At 39.4% G+C, this 21,122-nt stretch overlaps 1 protein-coding gene across 1 annotated transcript; it reads left to right on the top strand.

The window, feature by feature from the left end:
• The first annotated feature begins 543 nt into the window (after positions 1-543).
• On the top strand, positions 544-11,044 carry LOC131532273 (protein-glutamine gamma-glutamyltransferase K-like). Its single transcript, XM_058763793.1, has 13 exons — positions 544-1,075; positions 1,208-1,399; positions 1,525-1,776; positions 1,853-1,971; positions 2,324-2,431; positions 4,156-4,333; positions 4,426-4,564; positions 4,655-4,847; positions 4,938-5,091; positions 9,917-10,201; positions 10,332-10,492; positions 10,584-10,720; positions 10,895-11,044. Exons 1-13 carry the CDS (start codon positions 544-546, stop codon positions 11,040-11,042), a joined length of 2,598 nt encoding a protein of 865 aa, XP_058619776.1. The 3' UTR covers positions 11,043-11,044.
• The last annotated feature ends 10,078 nt before the right edge of the window (positions 11,045-21,122 follow it).

Raw genomic sequence — 21,122 nt, 5'->3', positions numbered from 1 at the left:
GACAAACAACAGGTTGAGCAACGAGCTGGTTAAAGCAGGACTTACTGTTCACTTGCTGCAGCACTTCAAGTTTTTGGTTCAGTTTCTCTTGAACAGACAAGAACTAAAACCATGTAAGTAATCATCTCAGACACTGTTTGAAACTTATTATGAATTGCTATTAGAAAGCTGACATCTAGAATTCATAGGCTGCTTTTGTGCATCAAAAGTTGGTTAAAAACCCAACAACATCTTTAGCGGATTAGTATTTCTGAAGACATTTCTTTTCTGGTATGATTATATATTTATGGTTATATGGTTATATAGTTAAAAAAAAAAAAAAAGTGCCTTTTGGGAACAGCCTAATGTTCTCAAGAAACCAAACTAATGTTAGGATGATATGTTTTTGCTGTCCAGTAAAAACAGCTTAAAAAGAAACTGGAGATCTGATTTTTTTTTTTTTTTTTTTAGGAACAAAGAGACCTCATTCATGAATTTATTAACCATCTACTGACCGATTACAGATCATACTCATGTCTCTCATTTCTTTCATTTTTGCGCAGCATGCCTTTTGCATACAACCCATGCAAAAGCCTCTGCACCGTTGGCCGTTTCCCAGCCATTAGACTGCAGGACGATCACTACAGGAGAGCAGGATGCTACTCATCGGTTTACAACAACCCTTCCATTAACCCATGTGCTATCTCTTATGCTCACCCATATGTTAACTCTGGTGTTAACCCTTACGCTATCTCTTATGCTCACCCATATGTTAACTCTGGCGTTAACCCTTACGCTATGTCTTATGCTCACCCATATGTTAACTCTGGTGTTAACCCTTACGCTATCTCTTTTGCTCACCCATATGTTAACTCGGGTGTTAACCCTTACGCTATCTCTTATTCTCACCCATATGTTGACTCTGGTGTTGACTCATACGTCAGCCCTTATGTTAACTCATGCGCTACTCCTTTCGTTACTCCACACACTACTTCTTGCAGCTCTGTCACTACAAGCCATGAATATGAGAAAAAGGAAGTTGTTGTCAAGGGATATGTGGATGATTTCGCAGGCACACGAGTCTGTGGAGTAGAGAGTAAGAGTCTTTGTGTTTTCTGTTTCTTTGTTCTGCAATGCATGATGGGAAATGTCTTATTCTTAATCATAACTCAATTAATTATTTGTTTGATAATAAATTACCTGTTTTCTGCTGTTTTCATTTTCTCAGGTGCTCTCCTCCGGGTGAGTAAGGTTGACCTTATCACATGCAGGACTGGACTGAATCGTCAGGAGCATCACACACATTGTTTCCTTGATGATCGTCTCATCGTCCGCAGAGGACAGTCTTTCAATATGTGGGTTGATCTGTGCCGTCCTTTCAATCCCAGTTCTGACAAGCTTCACCTGGAGCTCAAACTAGGTTGGTTATGACCAAAAGAATGCGGAAACATGGCAAGAAATAACATGTACAGAAAGAACACGTGAGAAGCCGAACCAACATTTCTACCATCATTGAAATCTCTTGTTCTTCTGTGTGTTTTACAGGTCACATCCCATCCATCCGGGACGGCACACATGTGATCGTTCCAATAGTGGAAGAATTCAGTAGTGGCTGCTGGGGGGCAAAGATTGTGGAACGAGTACAAAACCGAATCAGACTGTCTGTGCACTCTCTTTCGACTGCTTGCGTTGGACGATACCAACTCAGTGTCGTGACACACTGTGCAGGAGGCAGATTCACTTTACCTTATGTTCCTGAAAATGACATTTACATGCTGTTCAACCCCTGGTGTAAAGGTATGCGTTTCATTACACTTTTTAAAATAATCATGAACCTGATTATTTGCTTAAAGTGCAATGTTCTCTTTATCAGATGACTGTGTGTACCTGAGTGATGAGGCGGAGAGAGCTGAGTATGTGCTGAATGACATGGGCAGAATCTACTATGGAACTAAGCAGCAGATTGCCTGCAAAACATGGCACTTTGGTCAAGTAAGAGCCAGACTTTCACTCATACATTACAAAAGTGCTTACACATTAGTTAACATTATGTCAGAGAGCCGCTGTGAATCCACTGATTTCAGTGGGAATAGTGTGTCACAAGAAAATGGCACAAACAACAAAAATTTTATTTTTCTAGTGTCTACGTAACCCCATAAATAACAAGGGTGTGCATCAAAAGTGTTGGAACCTATTGGGGTTTCTGCTGGAAATGTCTTTTCACATTCCATTTCTCTTGAAGCATCTGAAGCGTCTGAGATATAATTGTAAAGAATAAGCTCTACTCTACAAGAGACAGCATGGCAAATTTTTCAATTTCCTCTCTCCTCTGTCTGATTTTTAGTTTGAGGAGGGAATCTTGCCTGCATGTATGTATGTGTTGGAGAGGAGCGGTACACCTTGCTCAGGATGGGGAAACCCCATTAGCATTTCCAGAGTGCTGTCTGACATGGTGAGTCTTCATTTTTTTTCTGATCAATACCCTGATTTCATATCGGAAAGCCTTTACAATGGTCCAATTTGTTCTCTTCTGAGTGTGGTTCCTGCATTCAAAATATGTGATGTTTTATTAACAAATTTCGGGAGGAGCATGCACAGATAATTAACATGGCCAATTCATCATCAGTAATTACATCACCTATCTAGGGGTGTCCCCGACTAAGGATTTTTATAGTCGAATCATATGTTTAGGGGCGGGGCAAAATACATTACCAAGAGTCAAGTCAGACATTAGACAGTCATAAATACTGACTTTAACACACAGGGAAAATGTGTAATGGACGCCTCGCAGATACAGATGGAGTGAATAATGTTTTATGTTTTGATTAAAATATAGTTAACATTAAACGTCAGCGAAACCCTAAGAATTCACAACATTTTTTACAATAGTGCTCTTATTATAACGTTATGTATATGACAGTTATTAATGTTCTGCATTTCTGTTTTGAGCTGCGCGCGCTGAATGACCAGTAGAATTAATCATTTGATAGAAGGTTTTTAATCAATGGAATTTAACTCATTTATCTCATATAAAATACGCTTCATTATTTATACAACATAACGTTAATATAACAACTTATAGGCTATATGCACAAAACGCCCCGATGCATGAACGTGTCTGCGCGGCTCTGAACTCCTTTTGTGGACGAGTTCTTGACGCAACAACGTGCAGAAACACGGGAACTAAACTCTAAAAATTCACAGCGTTTTATTATAATAGTGTTCTCATTATAATGTTATGGGTATATGACAGTCCCAGTCATAGTTATTACTATTCTGCATAGTTGTTTGTCCTGCTCGCGCTGCGCACTAAAGCACTGTTCAATAAAGCGCTTTACTGCAGCGACTCAACCAAATGCATCTTATACGAGATAAATAATATATACACGATATATATAAACCGGCTGAAATGTTTTGAAATCACTTGTATCCTACCTGATCGAAAAAAAAATCCAGTCTTTCACTCTGCGTCAGTTTGAGTCTTGTTAAAAGTTTTAAATCCTTACTGCCAAGATGCTCCTCTGTCGGTCACGGATTATGGAAAGTGAAACTTAAATCTATAGGGGTGGTTGGATTTATTCAGGCACGTTAAAATATGTATTTAAAGCTTTTTTCTTTTCAGATTCTTATTTACAGCATTATCATAATAGGCTGTATATTAATTTATTTGGAGAAAACCGGTAGTTCTATGTCAAATCAGACATTGAGCACCCCCATATAGCCAAAATGGTATGATCATAACACCCAGCGAATATTCGACTGTGAGATTGGGAGTCGAATCAGGCTCCTCGAATCGAAGCATCGAATAGTCGACTATTCAGGTCACCCCTACACCTATCCAATCAGCACGAGAGAGAACACCTATAAATAATCAAAACAGTCTTACCTTCATTATCTCTCGTCTTCCAGCATCCCTCCACCACCCCGACTCCTCACCTTCAGCCTGTTTCTACCCCAGCACGGGGAGGAGCACTCGGGGGGAATGCTCTGGGTCCGAGCTAAATGCCGAGCTCGGACCCCTCTCCACGGACAGGGGAAGTACCCTGGGCTCGGGAGTAATTACCGAGCTCAGAGCCCTCTCCCTGGACAGCTCACCAAATATGCATAACCTTTACTCAGTTTATTATATGTAAGTGTGAACTCGTGAAAATAGTTTTAATCATCTCTCCTTGTCAGGTTATTGCCAACAAAAACTGTGGTGTGCTGATGGGTAACTGGTCAAACTGCTATGGAGATGGAATTGCTCCGACATCCTGGTGCAGCAGCAGTGCCATCCTGAGACAATACTACAAATGTGGAGGAGTACCTGTCAGATATGGACAGAGCTTGGCCTTTGCTGGAGTCACCAACACACGTAAGACTTCCTGCAGACTGGACAAGGAGAAAAGGTTTTAAGAAAATGATTGTAGATGTAATGCACTTATATTCTTCTTCTCTTTCTCGTAGTGTTGAGGTGTTTGGGTATTCCTGCTCGCCCAGTTTCAAACTTCTTTTCTGCTCATGACACTGATGTTAGTTTGACAACTGACGTCTATTTCGATGAGAAATTCCAGCTGATGGACCACATGAACCGTGATTCAATCTGGTAAGCGACATTACCGTTTGTGATGTCCTAAAGAGTTCCTCTGAATGTGCATTATGTGTTTGTATTTCTTTAATGTTCTGTTCCATGTAGGAACTACCACGTGTGGAATGAGGCCTGGATGACTAGATCAGACCTACCATCTGGTTTCGGAGGTTGGCAGGTGCTTGATTCCACTCCTCAACTGACCAGCCAGGGCTTCTTCCGCTGCGGCCCCACCTCTGTTGCTGCGATCCGCAGCGGGCAGGTCTTCATGAAGCATAATGCACCCTTCCTTTTTGCAGAAGTGCGTTAATTCCTTTAATTTACCATTGTGTCATACAGCGATTATAATGACATATAACTTATGATTCTTGTTTGTCTCTTTATGTTCTAGGTGAATAATGATAAAGTTTACTGGCAGAGGAGATGTGATGGTACATTTGGTGTTGTCCACGTTGAGAAGGATGTAGTAGGTCACTGCATCAGCACCAAGGCTATCGGCTCAGATCAACGTATAGACATCACAAACCTCTACAAACACCCACTTGGTAAAAACCACATGCATGTCTCTTAAAACATCCGGTTCAGCTCTCAACACCATGGTGCTTATACTAGTGATGAAGGTTGGTGTTTTTTCTGTGATTCATTCCTCTCTAAATTTTCCTTCTACTTTCATTGATCAGGTTCTTCTGAGAAGTTAACTGCTTTGGAAACAGCTGTTCGTCATGGCTTAAGAAGATCCACATACCCACTGCCCAGTGCTGCGGATGTTGTCTGTGAAGTCAGCCTGAAAGGGGATGGACCATATATTGGCAAAGAAGCTGTGCTTTGCATCAATCTAAGAAACAATTGCAGCTCAGCTCGTAGCATCACCCTCCACAGCCACGCTGCAGCCATGTACTACACCGGAGTCAGGAAGACCTTCCTGAAGAGAGACCACACATGCATTGAGCTCAATTCCTCTGAATGTGAGTAATTAAAAAAAAAATGTTAACAGTTGCAATAGATGAGACCACCCAGTTGCTATAACATAGTTTATGGGTAAAGAGACCTGAGTATTCATTCAATATTTGTCACGTTTAACCACTATAGGCAGAACTCTGGATTGGACCCTGAGTTATGAAGAGTATAGGGAACACGTGGTGGATCACGCCTCACTGATGCTCAACCTCTTTGGACACGTGACTCAGACTAAGCAGGTTCTGGCCACCCAGTACAGCTTCAGACTGCGCACACCAGACCTTGTTATCGCTGTGAGTTCAAAGTTATGGTTCAACTGATAAATCTTTTGATTGTTTGAAATCATTTAGTGCTAAATTGTGTCTTGTATGTGGTTCTTCTCAGCCTGTTTGTGATGCTGTCTTGGGTCAAGAAGTGCCAGTCAAAGTCACTTTCCAGAATCCACTGCCTTGTGTCCTGAGGAACGGTGTATTCCGCTTTGCGGGACTTGGACTGCCGCATGCCAGAGTTATCAACTATGGGTAAAATGAATTCCATTAATTGTTTAATTAAATAATAAATTCATTTTGCATTATTCTTTTTAATTTTCACTTAATTATATAAATTATTATTGCTAGACAGTGATTATTCAATCCAAAAAAAAGTACATTATAATAATCACAGTAGTATTAAAAAATATTTTTCTTTCTTTCACAGTGATATTGCAGGGCATGCCACAGTGTGCCTGACGGAGAAGTTTATTCCCAAGTGTCACGGCTCACATAAACTTCTGGCCTCATTTGATTCTCCTCAGCTCACTCAGGTGCATGGATGCGCCAACATTGCTGTCAAACAGCACTGTTAAACCAATCAAATTACTAAAACAAACGTCAAGGAAATGTCACGGCTCCGCTGAATATAAAGCACTAACATAAAACTGAATTAGATAACGGCTGTTAGTTTCTCTTAACCTACAAGCTGTAAACATTAAACTTCTCACAGTGCATTTAGTCATGATGCAGGACAATTGCACTTATGCTTTATACAAGACACTGTTATCTTCATCTTTTCAGATTTTTTTTTTGGGGAGATTGGCACTTATGAGTTTGCGAGATTGCAAATGTCATTCTAAACAGTCATTAACTGTTTCTTTTTTTTTTTCTCATTTAGAAACTCAAGTAATTGTTTCATGGTGTGGGTTACTCTGTCCTGTGTAGCTTCAGCTTCAAATAAAATATTTCCAGCATTCTAAACTGTGTCAGTTTGTGATGTGTAATTGAGCAGGATCTATTAAAATGAAGCTTTATTCCCCTCTTGTCATTTAAATTTAGTAATACATTCTTGTCTTATATACTTTCCAGAACATAGAATTTTATATTTACATAAATCCAAACTTTTGCAGACTGCTTGTTTCTAAAACCTCAAAATATTAATACAGAGCATTGCTTCACTGGTATTAAAAATAACATAAAACTTTTCAAGTCAAAGAAAGAATCAAAACAGAACTTATACTACGTTTAGTCTTAAAAATATATATATAAAATGGTCTGACATAATCTACTGCTGGTTAAGTCCATCCAGGTAAATTAAATGCATTCAGTATGTTGTACTGAATCCCTGAGAAAGAGAGTTCGGTCTTGGTCTGAATATAAGCATATATTCTGCACAGAAATGTCTGAATCCAGTTCAGATCATGGTAGTAGCGAGAATAAAAGAACTTCATGCATCTCCTCCAAAAATCTTGTTAAGTGAGAAGAGAAATCATCTTGTAGGCTCTGATTTTCAACAAGGCAATGATTCATGAGTAAGACTTCAGTGAGGTTGCAAGGTCCAAAAATAGCATTCTGGCTTCATAAAGAATATGTCAGTCAGGATTGTTCTGAAGGGGTCTTGTGTCTGACGGTAAGATGACTCTCTGCTCATCTATCCATTTGACCCGGAAGTGAAGAATGAGGCTGAAGAAGTCTTCATCTGAGACTGTAGGGTCTCTGGTGGGAGGAGGTGGAGGAGCACATCTCTGATCATCCAGTCATGATCCCTGCACAAGCCAAAAACAGCTATTGAACTGCTTTCAAAAATAAATAGATGGATGGATGGAGCTTTTGCTGTTTTCTGTCATGTTGGACCAGAATCACTAAACACACTATAGTTATGTCATATTAATTTTCTTAAATCCTTGTAGAGTCATTGTTCCTTTAAAAATGTACTGGACTGATGATTTATGGATGATTTTGGGTCATATTGATTTAATTAGCCTCATTAAGGATATTTCTCCTTATTTTCTCATATGTCTTCTGGGTGGAGCATGAGGTTCAGATCAGGGATGATGAACAATTATGTTATATTAAAAAACAATAATAATAAATCATGACATGCTTGACAAGCCCTTCTATAATATAGCTGATACATTTAATCCAAAGGTACATACTGAATTGAAGTTACAAAATCATATTCCTTACCTCCACTTCAAATAAGAGACATCTCTTTCCTCATTACTTCAGGGGTCGCTGTAGGGGCCTGAAGCAATGTTTTATCTTCTGTCAGGGAAAAGGGAAAAAAAAGAAATTAAAATTTAAAACATGGCAATTTAACATAATTTTTCATTAATTCTCTTGCATGTGAATTTCCATACTCTGCTTTCCAATTTTATGAGTCATTCTATTTAATAACTGCCTTACAGTCATATATCAAAGAGTCATCCTTGTTCAGAAAATCATGAGAAATAAATGTAAGAATAATGGACTCTTAACTATAATCCAATAATCCACTATTACTGTATGTATCAGAGCTAATTTTGCCTTAAACCTCTTATTTAATCTCTTTGTTGAAAGGAGCTCTGTTCTTTCAAATGTATGTTATAGAATAAAATAATAATTAAAAATATATATTTTCTGCCTTGCATCTCTTAATATGCTCTCTTAATATAACAAGATTAACAAACAGGGTCAGTAAGAAATAAACAGACATACTTTACTTACAGAATGTTTATGATATCTTTGGGAGAATACTAATAAATATATACTTCAATTCAAGATATACTGTAAGAATGAGTAAATAAAACTGAGAATATTTAGTATATTATCATATTAGTTTTACTACTGTTGTCTACATCTTATTCGCTTCGCTCACGTCCGGTGTAGACAATGAATGAATGAGGCATTTATATAGCGCTTTATTGTGTATTGCAATACACCCAAAGCGCTTTACAATCATGTGGGGGGGGGGGGATCTCTCCTCAACCACCACCAGTGTGCAGCATCCACTTGGATGATGCGACGGCAGCCACAGGACAACGGCGCCGGTGTGCTCACCACACATGAGCTACAGGTGGAGAGGAGAGAGTGTCATAGAGCCAATCAAGTGGATGGGGATTATTGGGAAGCCATGATTGATAAGGGCCAGTGGAGGGAATCTGGCCAGGACACCGGGGTTACACCCCTACTCTTTACGATGAGTGTCATGGGATTTTTAATGACCACAGAGAGTCAGGACCTCGGTTTAACGTCTCATCCGAAAGACGGTGCTTTTTTACAGTATAGTTTCCCCCCCTAAAGAAGGCTTGATCTCCCCTGATGGACATCCAAACTAGATGTGGGGGGGGTTTGGGGGGGTCAGATATAAAGTAGGGTAGCCTACGCATAATATTGAGATTTACTTGTAAATATTAAGATGCATTTCTATAGCCCTGACTGGTTTTAAAATGTAATTTTAAAATGATATTTTAATGACATTTTAATTACGTCTCTGATCAACACACAGACAACAGTGGATTTCATTAATGAATCCACGTTTTTAAACGAATCCAGTGAATCAATGATTCGGTGATCCATTCATAAAGGCAGTCACTTGCTTCGTTTCTGAATGAATTTGAACGAATCCATGAATGACTCACATATTAAGACAGGGATTTGCCACCACCTACTGTCGCTTTTAGTTTTTAATTTAGAGTATTGTTTCTTTTTAAAATAATTTAACTATTTATTTGTATTTTTGTATGTTGAATTAATTTTTTTGTTTCTAAAAGCTACTTTTTTGTAATGTCTATTCAGTGTTTTTTTTCTAAATTAACACAGTGATAACTTATCTTTAATAATAACTTTATTTTTAATTAATTGGCACATGACGTGCATGTTAATTAATTAATCTCATTTATTTGATTAATTAATCGGCACATTATGTAATTAATTAGATTTTATTTGTATTTTTTTTAATAACACTTGACAGCCCTTTTTAAAACATAAAAATACCATCTGAATAGACATCACAAACCTCTACAAACACCCACTTGGTAAAAACCACATAAAACAACCACAAAAACCTCTTAAAACATCCGGTTCAACTCTCAACACCATGGTGCTTATACTAGTGATGAAAGTTTGTGTTTCTTCTGTGATTCATTCCTCTCTAAATTTTCCTTCTACTTTCATTGATTAGGTTGTTCTGAGAAGTGCACTGCTTTGGAAACAGCTCTTCGTCATGGCTTAAGAAGATGCACATACCCACTGCCCAGTGCTGAGGATGTTGTCTGTGAAGTTAACCTGAAAGGGGATGGACCATGTGTTGACAAAGAAGCTGTGCTTTGCATCAATCTAAAAAACAAATGCAGCTCAGCTCCTAGCATCACCCTCCACAGCCACGCTGCAGCCATGTACTACACCGGAGTCAGGAAGACCTTCCTGAAGAGAGACCAGACATGCATTGAGCTTAAGCCCTCTGAATGTGAGTAATTAAAAAAAAAAAAAAAAATGTAATAGTTGCAATAGATGAGACTGCACAGTTGCTATAACATAGCTTATGGGTAAAGAGACCTGAGTATTCATTCAATATTTGTCACTTTTTCCCACTATAGGCAGAACTCTGGATTGGACCCTGAGTTATGAAGAGTATAGGGAACACGTGGTGGATCACGCCTCTCTGATGCTCAACCTCTTTGGACACGTGACTCAGACTAAGCAGGTTCTGGCCACCCAGTACAGCTTCAGACTGCGCACACCAGACCTTGTAATCGCTGTGAGTTCAAAGTTATGGTTCAACTGATAAATCTTTTGATTGTTTGAAATCATTTAGTGCTAAATTGTGTCTTGTATGTGGTTCTTCTCAGCCTGTTTGTGATGCTGTCGTGGGTCAAGAAGTGCCAATCAAAGTCACTTTCCAGAATCCACTGCCTTGTGTCCTGAGGAACGGTGTATTCCGCTTTGTGGGAGTTGGACTGCCGCATGCCAGAGTTATCAACTATGGGTAAAATGAATTCCATTAATTGTTTAATTAAATAATAAATTCATTTTGCATTATTCTTTTTAATTTTCACTTAATTATATAAATTATTATTGCTAGACAGTGATTATTCAATCCAAAAAAAGTACAATATAATAATCACAGTAGTATTAAATAATCTTTTTCTTTCTTTCACAGTGATATTGCAGGGTATGCCACAGTGTGCCTGACGGAGAAGTTTATTCCCACGTGTCACGGCCCACATAAACTTTTGGCCTCATTTGATTGTCCTCAGCTCACTCAGGTGCATGGATGCGCCAACATTGCTGTCAAACAGCACTGTTAAACCAATCAAATTTTTTTTCTCATTTGGAAACTCAAGTAATTGTTTCATGGTGTGGGTTACTCTGTCCTGTGTAGCTTCAGCTTAAAATTTATTTGCTTGTTTCTAAAACCTCAAAATATTAATATAGAGCATTGCTTCGCTGGTATTAAAAGATAACAAAACATTTCAAGCCAAAGAAAGAATCAAAACAGAACTGATACTATGTTTAGTGTTAAAAATATATATAAAATGGTCTGACATAATCTACTGCTGGTTAAGTCCATCCAGTTATCCAGGTAATGAAATGCATTCAGTGCATTGTACTGAATGGAACAATGTGATTGTTATTTGACTCATGTTGTATCACGGACCCTTTTAAGTGTAACACTGAGCGATGTGACTGAGTTAAGCTGTTCAGTAAATGCAGAGTCTTTCTTTTCTTTCTTTATTTATTTATAAAGCACTTTCACACAACTACCAGTTGATCCAAAGTGCTGTACAATACAACTAAAATAAAACAGATAAGAGACAACAGAACATCAAAACACAGCATAACAATACAATTGACATGGCTAGATAAAAGCTATCGACAGAAGATGTTTTTTAAGCCAACATTTAAATACAGGCAAAGAGGGCGCAGCTCTGATAGAAGCTGGTAATTTGTTCCATAGACTAGGACCAGCAACAGCGAAAGCTCGATCACCTCTGCAATGGAACGTAGATCTAGGAACAGAGAGGAGGCCAATATTACTGGATCTTAGGGACCTATTTGGTTTATAAGTAGAGATTGCCTCGGAGAGATGTGATGGAACTTGATTTTGCAGAGATTTAAAAACAAAAGTTAAAATTTTAAAAGTAATTCTAGATTTGACTGGTAACCAGTTTAGGGAAATAAGAATGGGCGAGATGTGGTCGAACCTTCGTCTGCCTGTAGTCAATCTTGCAGCAGCATTTTGGACCGTCTGTAAACGCATTATAGAAGACTGACTGATACCATAGTATAGTGAGTTACAGTAATCTAAACGAGATAGAACAAACAAGTGGATAATCTGTTCAAACTGTTTTACAGAAGGTAAAGATTTGATTTTTGATAAACGCCGTAAGTGGAAGAAACTTGATTTGATCACTGCACTAATTTGTTTCTCAAAACCCAGGTTGCAATCAAAAACAACACCAAGATCTTTAGCACAGGGTGTAAAATAGGAAGAGAGATGACCAAAATGAAGAGCATAGTCTTCATATGACTTTGAACCAAACAAAATGATTTCGGTTTTGTTCTCGTTTAACACTAAAAGATTCTGCTTTAGCCATATTTGTAATTCGTTTAGACAATTTAACAGAGGTCCTAAGCATTCTTTACTTTCATGCTGCAAGGGAAAATACAGCTGAGTATCATCCGCATAAATATGGAAGGACACTCCATATTTCTCAAAGATAGCACCCATTGGCAGCATGAATATAGAGAATAAAACTGGAGCAAGAATTGAGCCCTGTGGCACCCCACAAGCAAGTGGGTGTGAGGATGAACTATGTTGGCCAATAGAAACACTAAAGCTTCTGTTAGTTAAAAAAGATTGAAACCATTTCAATACCTTTCCCTGTAACCCAACACAGCTCTCCAACCTGGAAATCAAGATAATGTGGTCAACCATATCAAATGCAGAGCTTAAGTCTAGAAGCACCAAAGCCACAGCACTCCCTTTATCTGTTTCTAGTAAAATATAATTTACAACTTTTAAAAGTGCAGTTTCTGTGCTGTGTTGAGACTTAAAACCCGAATGGAATTTTTCAAGAATATTATTTGACATCAAATGGGACTGCAGCTGGGTCAACACAATTTTCTCAAGAATCTTAGAAAGAAATGGCAAGTTTGATATAGGCCTAAAGTTAATGAAATTCGAAGAATCAAGATTGGGCCTCTTTAATAATGGAGTCTTTTAGGCAATCAGGAATGACCCCAGTAATTAGACTAGTGTTAAAAGCAGTTAAAAGATCATGTCCAATGGTACTGAAAATCTGTTTTAGAAATCTAGATGGAATGATATCTTGAGAAGATGAAGTCGATCTTAGACGTTCAACAATGCCTTTACAGGATTCAAAGGAAACAGGCTGAAAATCGTTCCACAGCATTGGACCACTTGATCTCTCAGGTTGAACAGAGTTCTCGAAGGGCAGGTTAGATCTTAATTGAACGGTTTTCTCATTAAAAAAATGTTCAGAATTGTTCACACAGTGATACGGAAGCATCAGGAAAAATGTTGACAGGGGGACTGAGCACAGAATCAATAACAGAGAAAAGGGTTTTAGGTCTGTGTAAATTGTCACCAATAAACTCAGATAGATGTTTGGACTTGGCGGCCTTGACAGCTCTCTGATACATAACATTTACATTTTACATTTATGCATTTAGCAGACGCTTTTATCCAAAGCGACTTACATTGCATTCAAGTTACAGTTTTTACATTTTATCAGCCATTTTATCAGCTCTATATAAGGAATCTCTCCACATTTCATATGAGACCTGTAATTTATCCTTACACCATTTTCGCTCTGCTCTTCTGCATGCCTTTCTGAGCAAACAAGTTGAATCATTAAGCCATGGCTGGGGTTTAGTAACAATAAGTTTGGGTTTTAACGGAGCAATAAGATTCAGAGTAGACAAACATTTTTGATTGAAGAAATCAAAAAGTTTGTGCACATACTGCACAGGAGAGGACAGTTCAGGCACAGGTGGATCAGTTATTGCATAAGAGGCCGCAAATCTCTCACATGACTGAGTGGAGAAATAACGATTCAACCGAGTCACTGAAGGTGTAGCAACTACTGGATCGGGAAAACGAGAGGAAAAAAGTACCAGTTTGTGGTCAGAAAAACAAGTTTCACTGATTTCAATGTCCGATAGTTGGAATCCATGTGAAAGAACCAAGTCCAACGTGTGACCATGAGCATGAGTAGGCTCTTGCACCCACTGCACAAAATCAAATGAATCAATAAGATTTTTAAATTCAGTTACCAGGGGTTTAGTGGGGCAACATAAATGGATATTAAAATCACCCAACAATAAGATGTAATCAAACCGTGGAATCAGTTCTCCTAGTAAGTCAGAGAATTCATTTAGAAAGTCATTGTTAATACGCGGTGGGCGATAGATATTAACACGGAGAACTGGACGTACCAAGTCAATTTGAAGAAGTTGTACCTCAAAGCTCGAGTAGACACCAGTCGGAATGGTACGTGTAATAAACTTTCGTTTGAAAACAGCTGCAAGTACTCCTTGTAGCGTCAGAACGAGTCAGACAAAACTAAGATTCATTCAGAACATCGAAACATGAGGAGCTGAAATTCCAGGAGAACAGGACAACATCGTAAAGATTCCTATCTCCGATTTCTGGAGCAGTTTCTATTAATTTTATCTAAACCATGTCTACACCAGACATGACAAAAGCAAATAGAACTCATTTTTATTAGTGATGCCGTCTACTCTGGATGCTGCACCGCACAGCATGACGAGTTACTGTCGTTAAATGGAAGCCCCATTATATTTCTAAAACAATATAACTGTCTGTCTGTCTGACTTTCTGTCCAGTGTTGTACCTCAGATCAGTTGATGCGTGTCTTTTAAATGTTTTTGAAGTGTCCACAGATTGGTCACTCTTGTAGCGTCAGAACGAGTCAGACAAAACTAAGATTCATTCAGAACATCGAAACATGAGGAGCTGAAATTCCAGGAGAACAGGACAACATCGTAAAGATTCCTATCTCCGATTTCTGGAGCAAGCCTAACCAACAAGCCTCTTCCAGAACAGCTTGCAACATTTAAGACAAAAGAACACTTATTGATAAGTCCAACGTAGGAAGGAGATCGTCAAATTTGGGGTAAATAATCAAGATTAATGGTCAAAGAGATGGCCATCACATGTGTTCCACAAGAGAAATCACAAGCTTCTTTAGATTGACTTTTCCCCACACATAGAAGACAAAAGAACCAGACTGAAATTCCTCTGTCCAAAGAACATGTCTTTTGGTCTCCACAGAACTATACAGAGACTTTCTTTTCATATGCACATAAAACCATCCTAAAAGGACATTGCTAGACATAACACTGTATTATGTATGTAACCACACATTAGACTATCATGTTTTAAGCACATATTATGTATGTCTTTTTAATAACTATTGAATGACTTTAAGGTTTATTCATGTTTGGTATGTATGAGCTTGACAATTCTAGCTTGAAACGTTTCTTCCAACTGATTCTTTGTCAAATGTATCATATTCTGGTTATAGAAATCACATCCGAAATTATACTTTGCAAGAGTGTGAAAAGTCAGACCATGTGACCAGATAACATGCTGATTTATGATGGAAGGAACAACCCTAGCTAAGATAATAGCCTATCTAATTGGTCAAGACACCAGATGGGATGTGTCCAAAAGCCGAGTTTAAAACCTCAGGACACCATCAAATCTGCCCTTCTTCCTTCTTCCTTCTTCCTTCTCCTCTTCTTCTTCTCGCCACTGCGTTTTGACGCTGTTTTAGCGCTCTTTGAGCGTGCTCTGGCCTACAGGCCAGTTGCTACTTAACACCACGATGAGAAGAAAACCACCTAGTCTCGTTACTCATTTTATTCTTTTACTTTAGTTTCTTTTCTTTCCGTTGAGTCTCGTGTTCAAAAGTTAAGTTTGCCGCAAAGTCCAGCTCCGACTGCACCCGCTTCAAACTTCAACCAGCAACGGACTCCAAGACCATCCTCAGCCAACGCCAACCATTGGCTTCCCAAGACATCACTTCAAAGACTACTGAACTTCCAGCCAATCACCAACTCGGAAAACCCCTTTCCTGCAACGACGACGACAGAAAGGAATCCCTGTAACACAAGGCAACGCAAGTAAAACAACTCCAGATCCTAACTGAACTGGTGCATTTAATATAAATTTTAGCCTCATTGAGAAACTCAATGCGAGGGTTAATTAAGTGATTGATGGTTGTTCAGGTCTATGCGATAGCACATATTGCTATAAACTTGGGATTTCACATTCTCATTCTCTAAACTCATCCTTTCTCTCTTTCTGCAACGTGTGAATGTGTGAATGCGTGTGTTCATGTTAGATTAGTTTATGTCTTGGGTTTATATAAATAAAGTCTTATTTATATTCAAAAGAGAAGTATCTTGTGTTTTGTGCTTACAAGTTAATGTCTTAATCTGCCAATCTTGTTACTGTGCTTATTAATAGTGTTTTCACTATATTTTGGATTTTAATATCCAGTGCAGAGTTGATGTTATACAGCTCGTTCAGTGAATCGCTGGAAGACTCAGTGATCAGCCGCAAAACAGTGATTCTGTTCAAATTACCTATAAAATCATAAATGATTCCCTTTGAGCTAAATTAAAATTATATTTATGTATCAAACCCTACATAATAATGGTGGAGAATGCGGGCAGATTAATCTAAATTGTAAGCATAAACCAAGTTATTTAATCTTTTCCATTGCTGTGGATGAAAGATGAGACGCTTCTGAGCGAGACTAGGTGTGTGTGTGTGACGTCAGCAGCGCGCCTGCTTGAATGAATGAATGAACGCAGAGAAGGCTGTAACCTGAGTCCGCCTCTCCATTGTTCAACTGCAGTAAGTGAACTTAAAGTTATCTGAGATTGTACAATAAGGTTGAAATTGAGCGTGTTCCTCTTTTCTGTAATGCCTTGTTTTATAGCTGAATTGATGTCTTGCGAGTTCCAGGTCATTCAATAGCTATACTCCTGAATCTCAGTTACTGTTAGTAGAACGGAGCGAAACTGCAATAATTAAAAGGAAATAAATCGGTGGATAAAATTAGTTTTGAGCGTGTTCCTCAATTCTATTTGATCAAAGCCTTATTATTCATAGTTTGATTTTCAGTGCGTGTTCCATTGTCAGATCATCTATGCTATAAGCTTGATAAAGTTAAAGTTAACTTTGTGCCAACAGCGAAGCAAACCTGTTGTTTATGTGTCCAGAGAAACTGGCACAGGCTTTTATGATCTGATCCCTGTTTTCCTCGAATGCAGCACGAAGCGGCGATTCGAATAAAGTTTAATCAAACTCTGAACGAACTGAGTTTAAGCGCCACATCGCAGAACCAACTAAAAGCGGTGTTGTTATTTGTACAGTGTTGAAATGCGCCGACATTTCATGTAACATGCTTAACTGTAATTGCAGTGCAACATTCACGTGCTAGTCCACTAGAGTTTGTTTTGGTTGCCACAGTTACGATCGTGACACGGAAGTCTTAACCTACTTCCGGAGCAACTCTGAACTGCGCACGCGCAGCACATCGAAGCTATTGTAAACAAACTCCATACTGTTGCTAAGCTAACGAAACGGTTGTGTTTACATTGAAGCCTATGCTAAAGCCATTAGCCTCAAAGGTTAGAAGTTAGCATTAGTATCCAGTGGTTGAATACAGTGTGTGTGTGTTTGAAAAGCTAAAGTGGTTTAACCCTTTAAACATCTAAACTAATACACTTGTTGGTCTTTCTCTTTCTTATTTATCTAATTTCTCACTTCTTACCACTTATTTGCATTTTACTAGAGAGGGAAATACTAGTTCACAATTATTAATTGTGTCAAATTCAAATTTGATTAAAACATTAAATTTATTTGGAATCATTCAAATTTCTCTTCAGATCATTTCATATGATCATTACTCCTAGTATTCTCGTTTGGGCCTAATCATTTTAGGTACAAATAAGCCTTGAACTTTGAAAGTTTTAAACTTATTCTACCTAATTGATTTATTACCCATATCAATAGATTCTATTTAGACTTATACTCATTACTTTATTGCGTTTTACCCTCTTTCTTCCTGTTTTGGTTATAGACTTAGCCACTATTTTTAGTTACTAAAACTAAAGAGTTCATCCTTTATTTAATTTCATTTTTTGCTTATTTTACCCATTTATTACTTTTCAAGTTTACTTTGTCTTACCATTTTCTTTCCTCTGTGTATCCTAGCTTGGGAACGACAAACCTGAGCCTTAATAGGAGACATTGTTATCCCTCACTACGAGTTCAAATAAATTAGAGAGACAAATCTCTTTCACCGAAATTTATTTATTTGTTATTAGTTGTGCAGCAACTGAAAATAACGCTCCACTCGTAGTCGGGCATAACAACTTGCTAGTGGACCCGATCCACTTAATCTACTGTCTCCTTCCCTTCTGCTTTCTTTCCTCTTCACTTTTCACATTTGTAGGGACCTGTAAGAACCATCAATCGATTCTAAGTGAATGAAATACACAATCCTGGCAAAAGGCGAATCATCTTTAAGAATTTGATTGTAATCAAACACTCTTTCGTTCTTCCTAGCCTCCCCACATTTGAAAACGCAATCCAAATTTTAACATCTCATCTAACGCTGAGATCAATTTAATAGAGAGAAGTTTTGGGCAACCGTTGCCTCGCAGCCTCCCTGGTGAGCGGTCCAACTGTAAGGTGTATGTTGTCAATCCTGTCAGACTAAGAAAGAGATATCATAATTATTATTATATTCGTTTGTCTAAAACAGAGATTTAATAATATTGTTTGCCTCCTTGATAACATTTAATTGAAAAAAAAAAGAATTTTCCTCATTTGAAAAAAAAGGAATTGATTCTTTAATTGAATTTGTTTTTCACCTTTTCTCTCTTTTCCTCTTCCTCATTAGAAGTGACGAAGTCTTCACATCTCTAGTCTACCTAGATACCCTGAGACCAACACAGTCATCACCACACTACACTAGTGGTTCAAAATCACTGACACAACACTTAGTTGTCCCACCACACATAGGTTTCTACTCCACACAGATCTGTGTCAGTCTCTCTTCTCCCCAGCGTGCTAACATGCCGCAGACTGCAGCCCCTTGCCCAAGGGAAGATGGGAACACTTGGCTGAGAGGCACGACAGACAGCCTCACCCCAAGACCCTTGAACTGTTATTATTTTTAATAATAATCCTAATTCTGAGAAGATTTCTGACACAAGATTCGAGCCAGAACACCAACCACGAGGAGCTAGTCAAAATCACCAGCTCCTAAGCTATGCCTTCACGACCCAGCTGAAGCTCAACGACAAGCACATCACCCATCTTCAAGAGGAGCTGACATGTGCTCAACGCCGCATAGACAAGCTGGAAGTGAAAGTTCAAGATCAACCCAAAGCACCCAACGAGAGGGAGCAGGAAACAACGGAACAAGTTAAGGCGCTCCAAGCAGCCCTGACAGCAGCTAAGCTTGACCAACAACATGCAAAAGCTGCCCAGAAAGACCTGGTAAACAGACTCCAGTATTCTGAACAGCTACTAGAGAAAGCCAAGAATGACATCAGTAACAAGAATGCTGAAATCAGTAGCTTGAAAGACCACCTTGAAAGGTACAAAACTGAAATGGACAATCTGACCCAACAACTAGACGATACCAACCATGAGCTCCATATGGTCAGAAAAGAACTCAAACATGCTTATGAGCAGAAACAAGAGCCAAGGCAAGAGAAACATTTCTCAGCCTCACCACTGCTGAGCAGAGCCGAGTCCTACGTCCAAGAACTAGTACGCAACGAAGAAGCGAAGGGCCACAACCCAAAACCTCACCTGCCTTCGCCACAGAACTCTTTCCTGTCAACAAAGATAAACCTCCTTCCAAGCAGACCTTGGAGCTGCACTTGGGATGACCGTCAAAGACCTCGACAAGCTGTCTAAAAACATCAGCAAGTTCAACCCGAACTCCACAGAGGGCCACACCATCGAGGCTCATCTGCAAGATATCGACTTTTATCTAGAAATGAGACCTCATGTGACTGACAGAGACAGGTTGTACCTCCTTAGAGCAACGTCCAGTCCCGAGGTACGAAACTTCCTAGATCGACAGCCCAGTCGAACAAAGTCAGACTACCAGCTACTTTGTGAGGTCCTGATTAAAGAATTTACAGACCCAGAGTCCGAACATGGACTGTTAACTGCCTTGGAAACCAAACAAGGTCGACAAGAGACTCCACAAGCTTACTACAACCGACTCCGACAAGCTTACTTTGGTGCACACAACGAACCTGACCTTGAAGAGGATGTGAACTTCAAAAGCCTCTTCCTAAAAAATCTGCACCCTGGAGTCAGTCACCATCTAGGCGTCATGGCCTGTCCACGCTCCATGACCATCCAACAGTTGCGTGACCTAACACAGAAGGCCTACAACAAGCAGAAGATGGCCTCAAAGAAAGGTAACAAAACCTCCACACTCTTGAACTCTGTCACCAAAGACTCTAGCCTTGCACTGGACGACACCCAGTTGCATCACAATGCCAGAGTTTTCCATCAAGAGCACGGAGAACGTGACCCCTATGTCCACGACAGCTATCAGCCCAACCGCTGGAAAAATCCATGGGACAAGCCACGCTTCTCAAGAAACCCAAAAGATCAGACATCCAAAAGTAATCGCCTGACTCATCCAAGAGCAACTCGTGTGGGTAAGCAACAACGAAACCCACCTCAGCACCACTCAGGCGTGCACAGCGCTGAGTATGCACAAGAACAAGACAGCTTACCATCAGAAGACATGGAACAAGTCATGAGACGACTGAAAGAGTTCCTTCAAGATAAGCTGAACACAGATGACTACAAAATTGAGTCATGCTCGCTGTGACCAGCGACAGAACGGAAGGCCGGTGATCACATGGTACACCACCATATCAGAGATGACAAGCACCTGTTCAACAACCACCCCGAACGAGCACGTCTCTCACGGCCAACTGTTGATGAAAACTGAGGTACCAGAGAACATCACCTCAGTCACCCATCACTCAATAACAAACTGGTAAATGAACTCCAAGTCCAAGAACCACATTCCTGTCTGTGCAACAGCAACCACCAAAGCACAGAAGGTCAGAAAGTCTGCCACATCCAGAAGGCAGCACAAGAGGAATGCAACATAGGAGACGAAGTTTGCATCCCAGCTTCACACAGCCAGACCAAACTACCTCCAACTGTCTGCTAAAGAACTTCCTGCCTTTCTGGACTGACCCCCATTAGATCACGGACACGCCCTCATCCAAGCCAAGGATGCAGAGAGCCCGTCTTCACTGACATACCGAAGGGG

This window comes from Onychostoma macrolepis, chromosome 23, assembly GCF_012432095.1.
Source record: "Onychostoma macrolepis isolate SWU-2019 chromosome 23, ASM1243209v1, whole genome shotgun sequence".
Lineage (NCBI taxonomy): Eukaryota > Metazoa > Chordata > Actinopteri > Cypriniformes > Cyprinidae > Onychostoma > Onychostoma macrolepis.
This window is presented reverse-complemented; position numbering and strand designations above follow the sequence as displayed.

Bases quoted from the DNA above. Each gene is read 5' to 3' on its own strand.
- LOC131532273 (XM_058763793.1), top strand. From the start codon at position 544: ATGCCTTTTGCATACAACCCATGCAAAAGCCTCTGCACCGTTGGCCGT. The intron at 1,076-1,207 runs GTAAGAGTCTTT...TCATTTTCTCAG, and splicing joins ACGAGTCTGTGGAGTAGAGA to GTGCTCTCCTCCGGGTGAGT. The intron at 10,721-10,894 runs GTAAAATGAATT...TTTCTTTCACAG, and splicing joins GCCAGAGTTATCAACTATGG to TGATATTGCAGGGTATGCCA.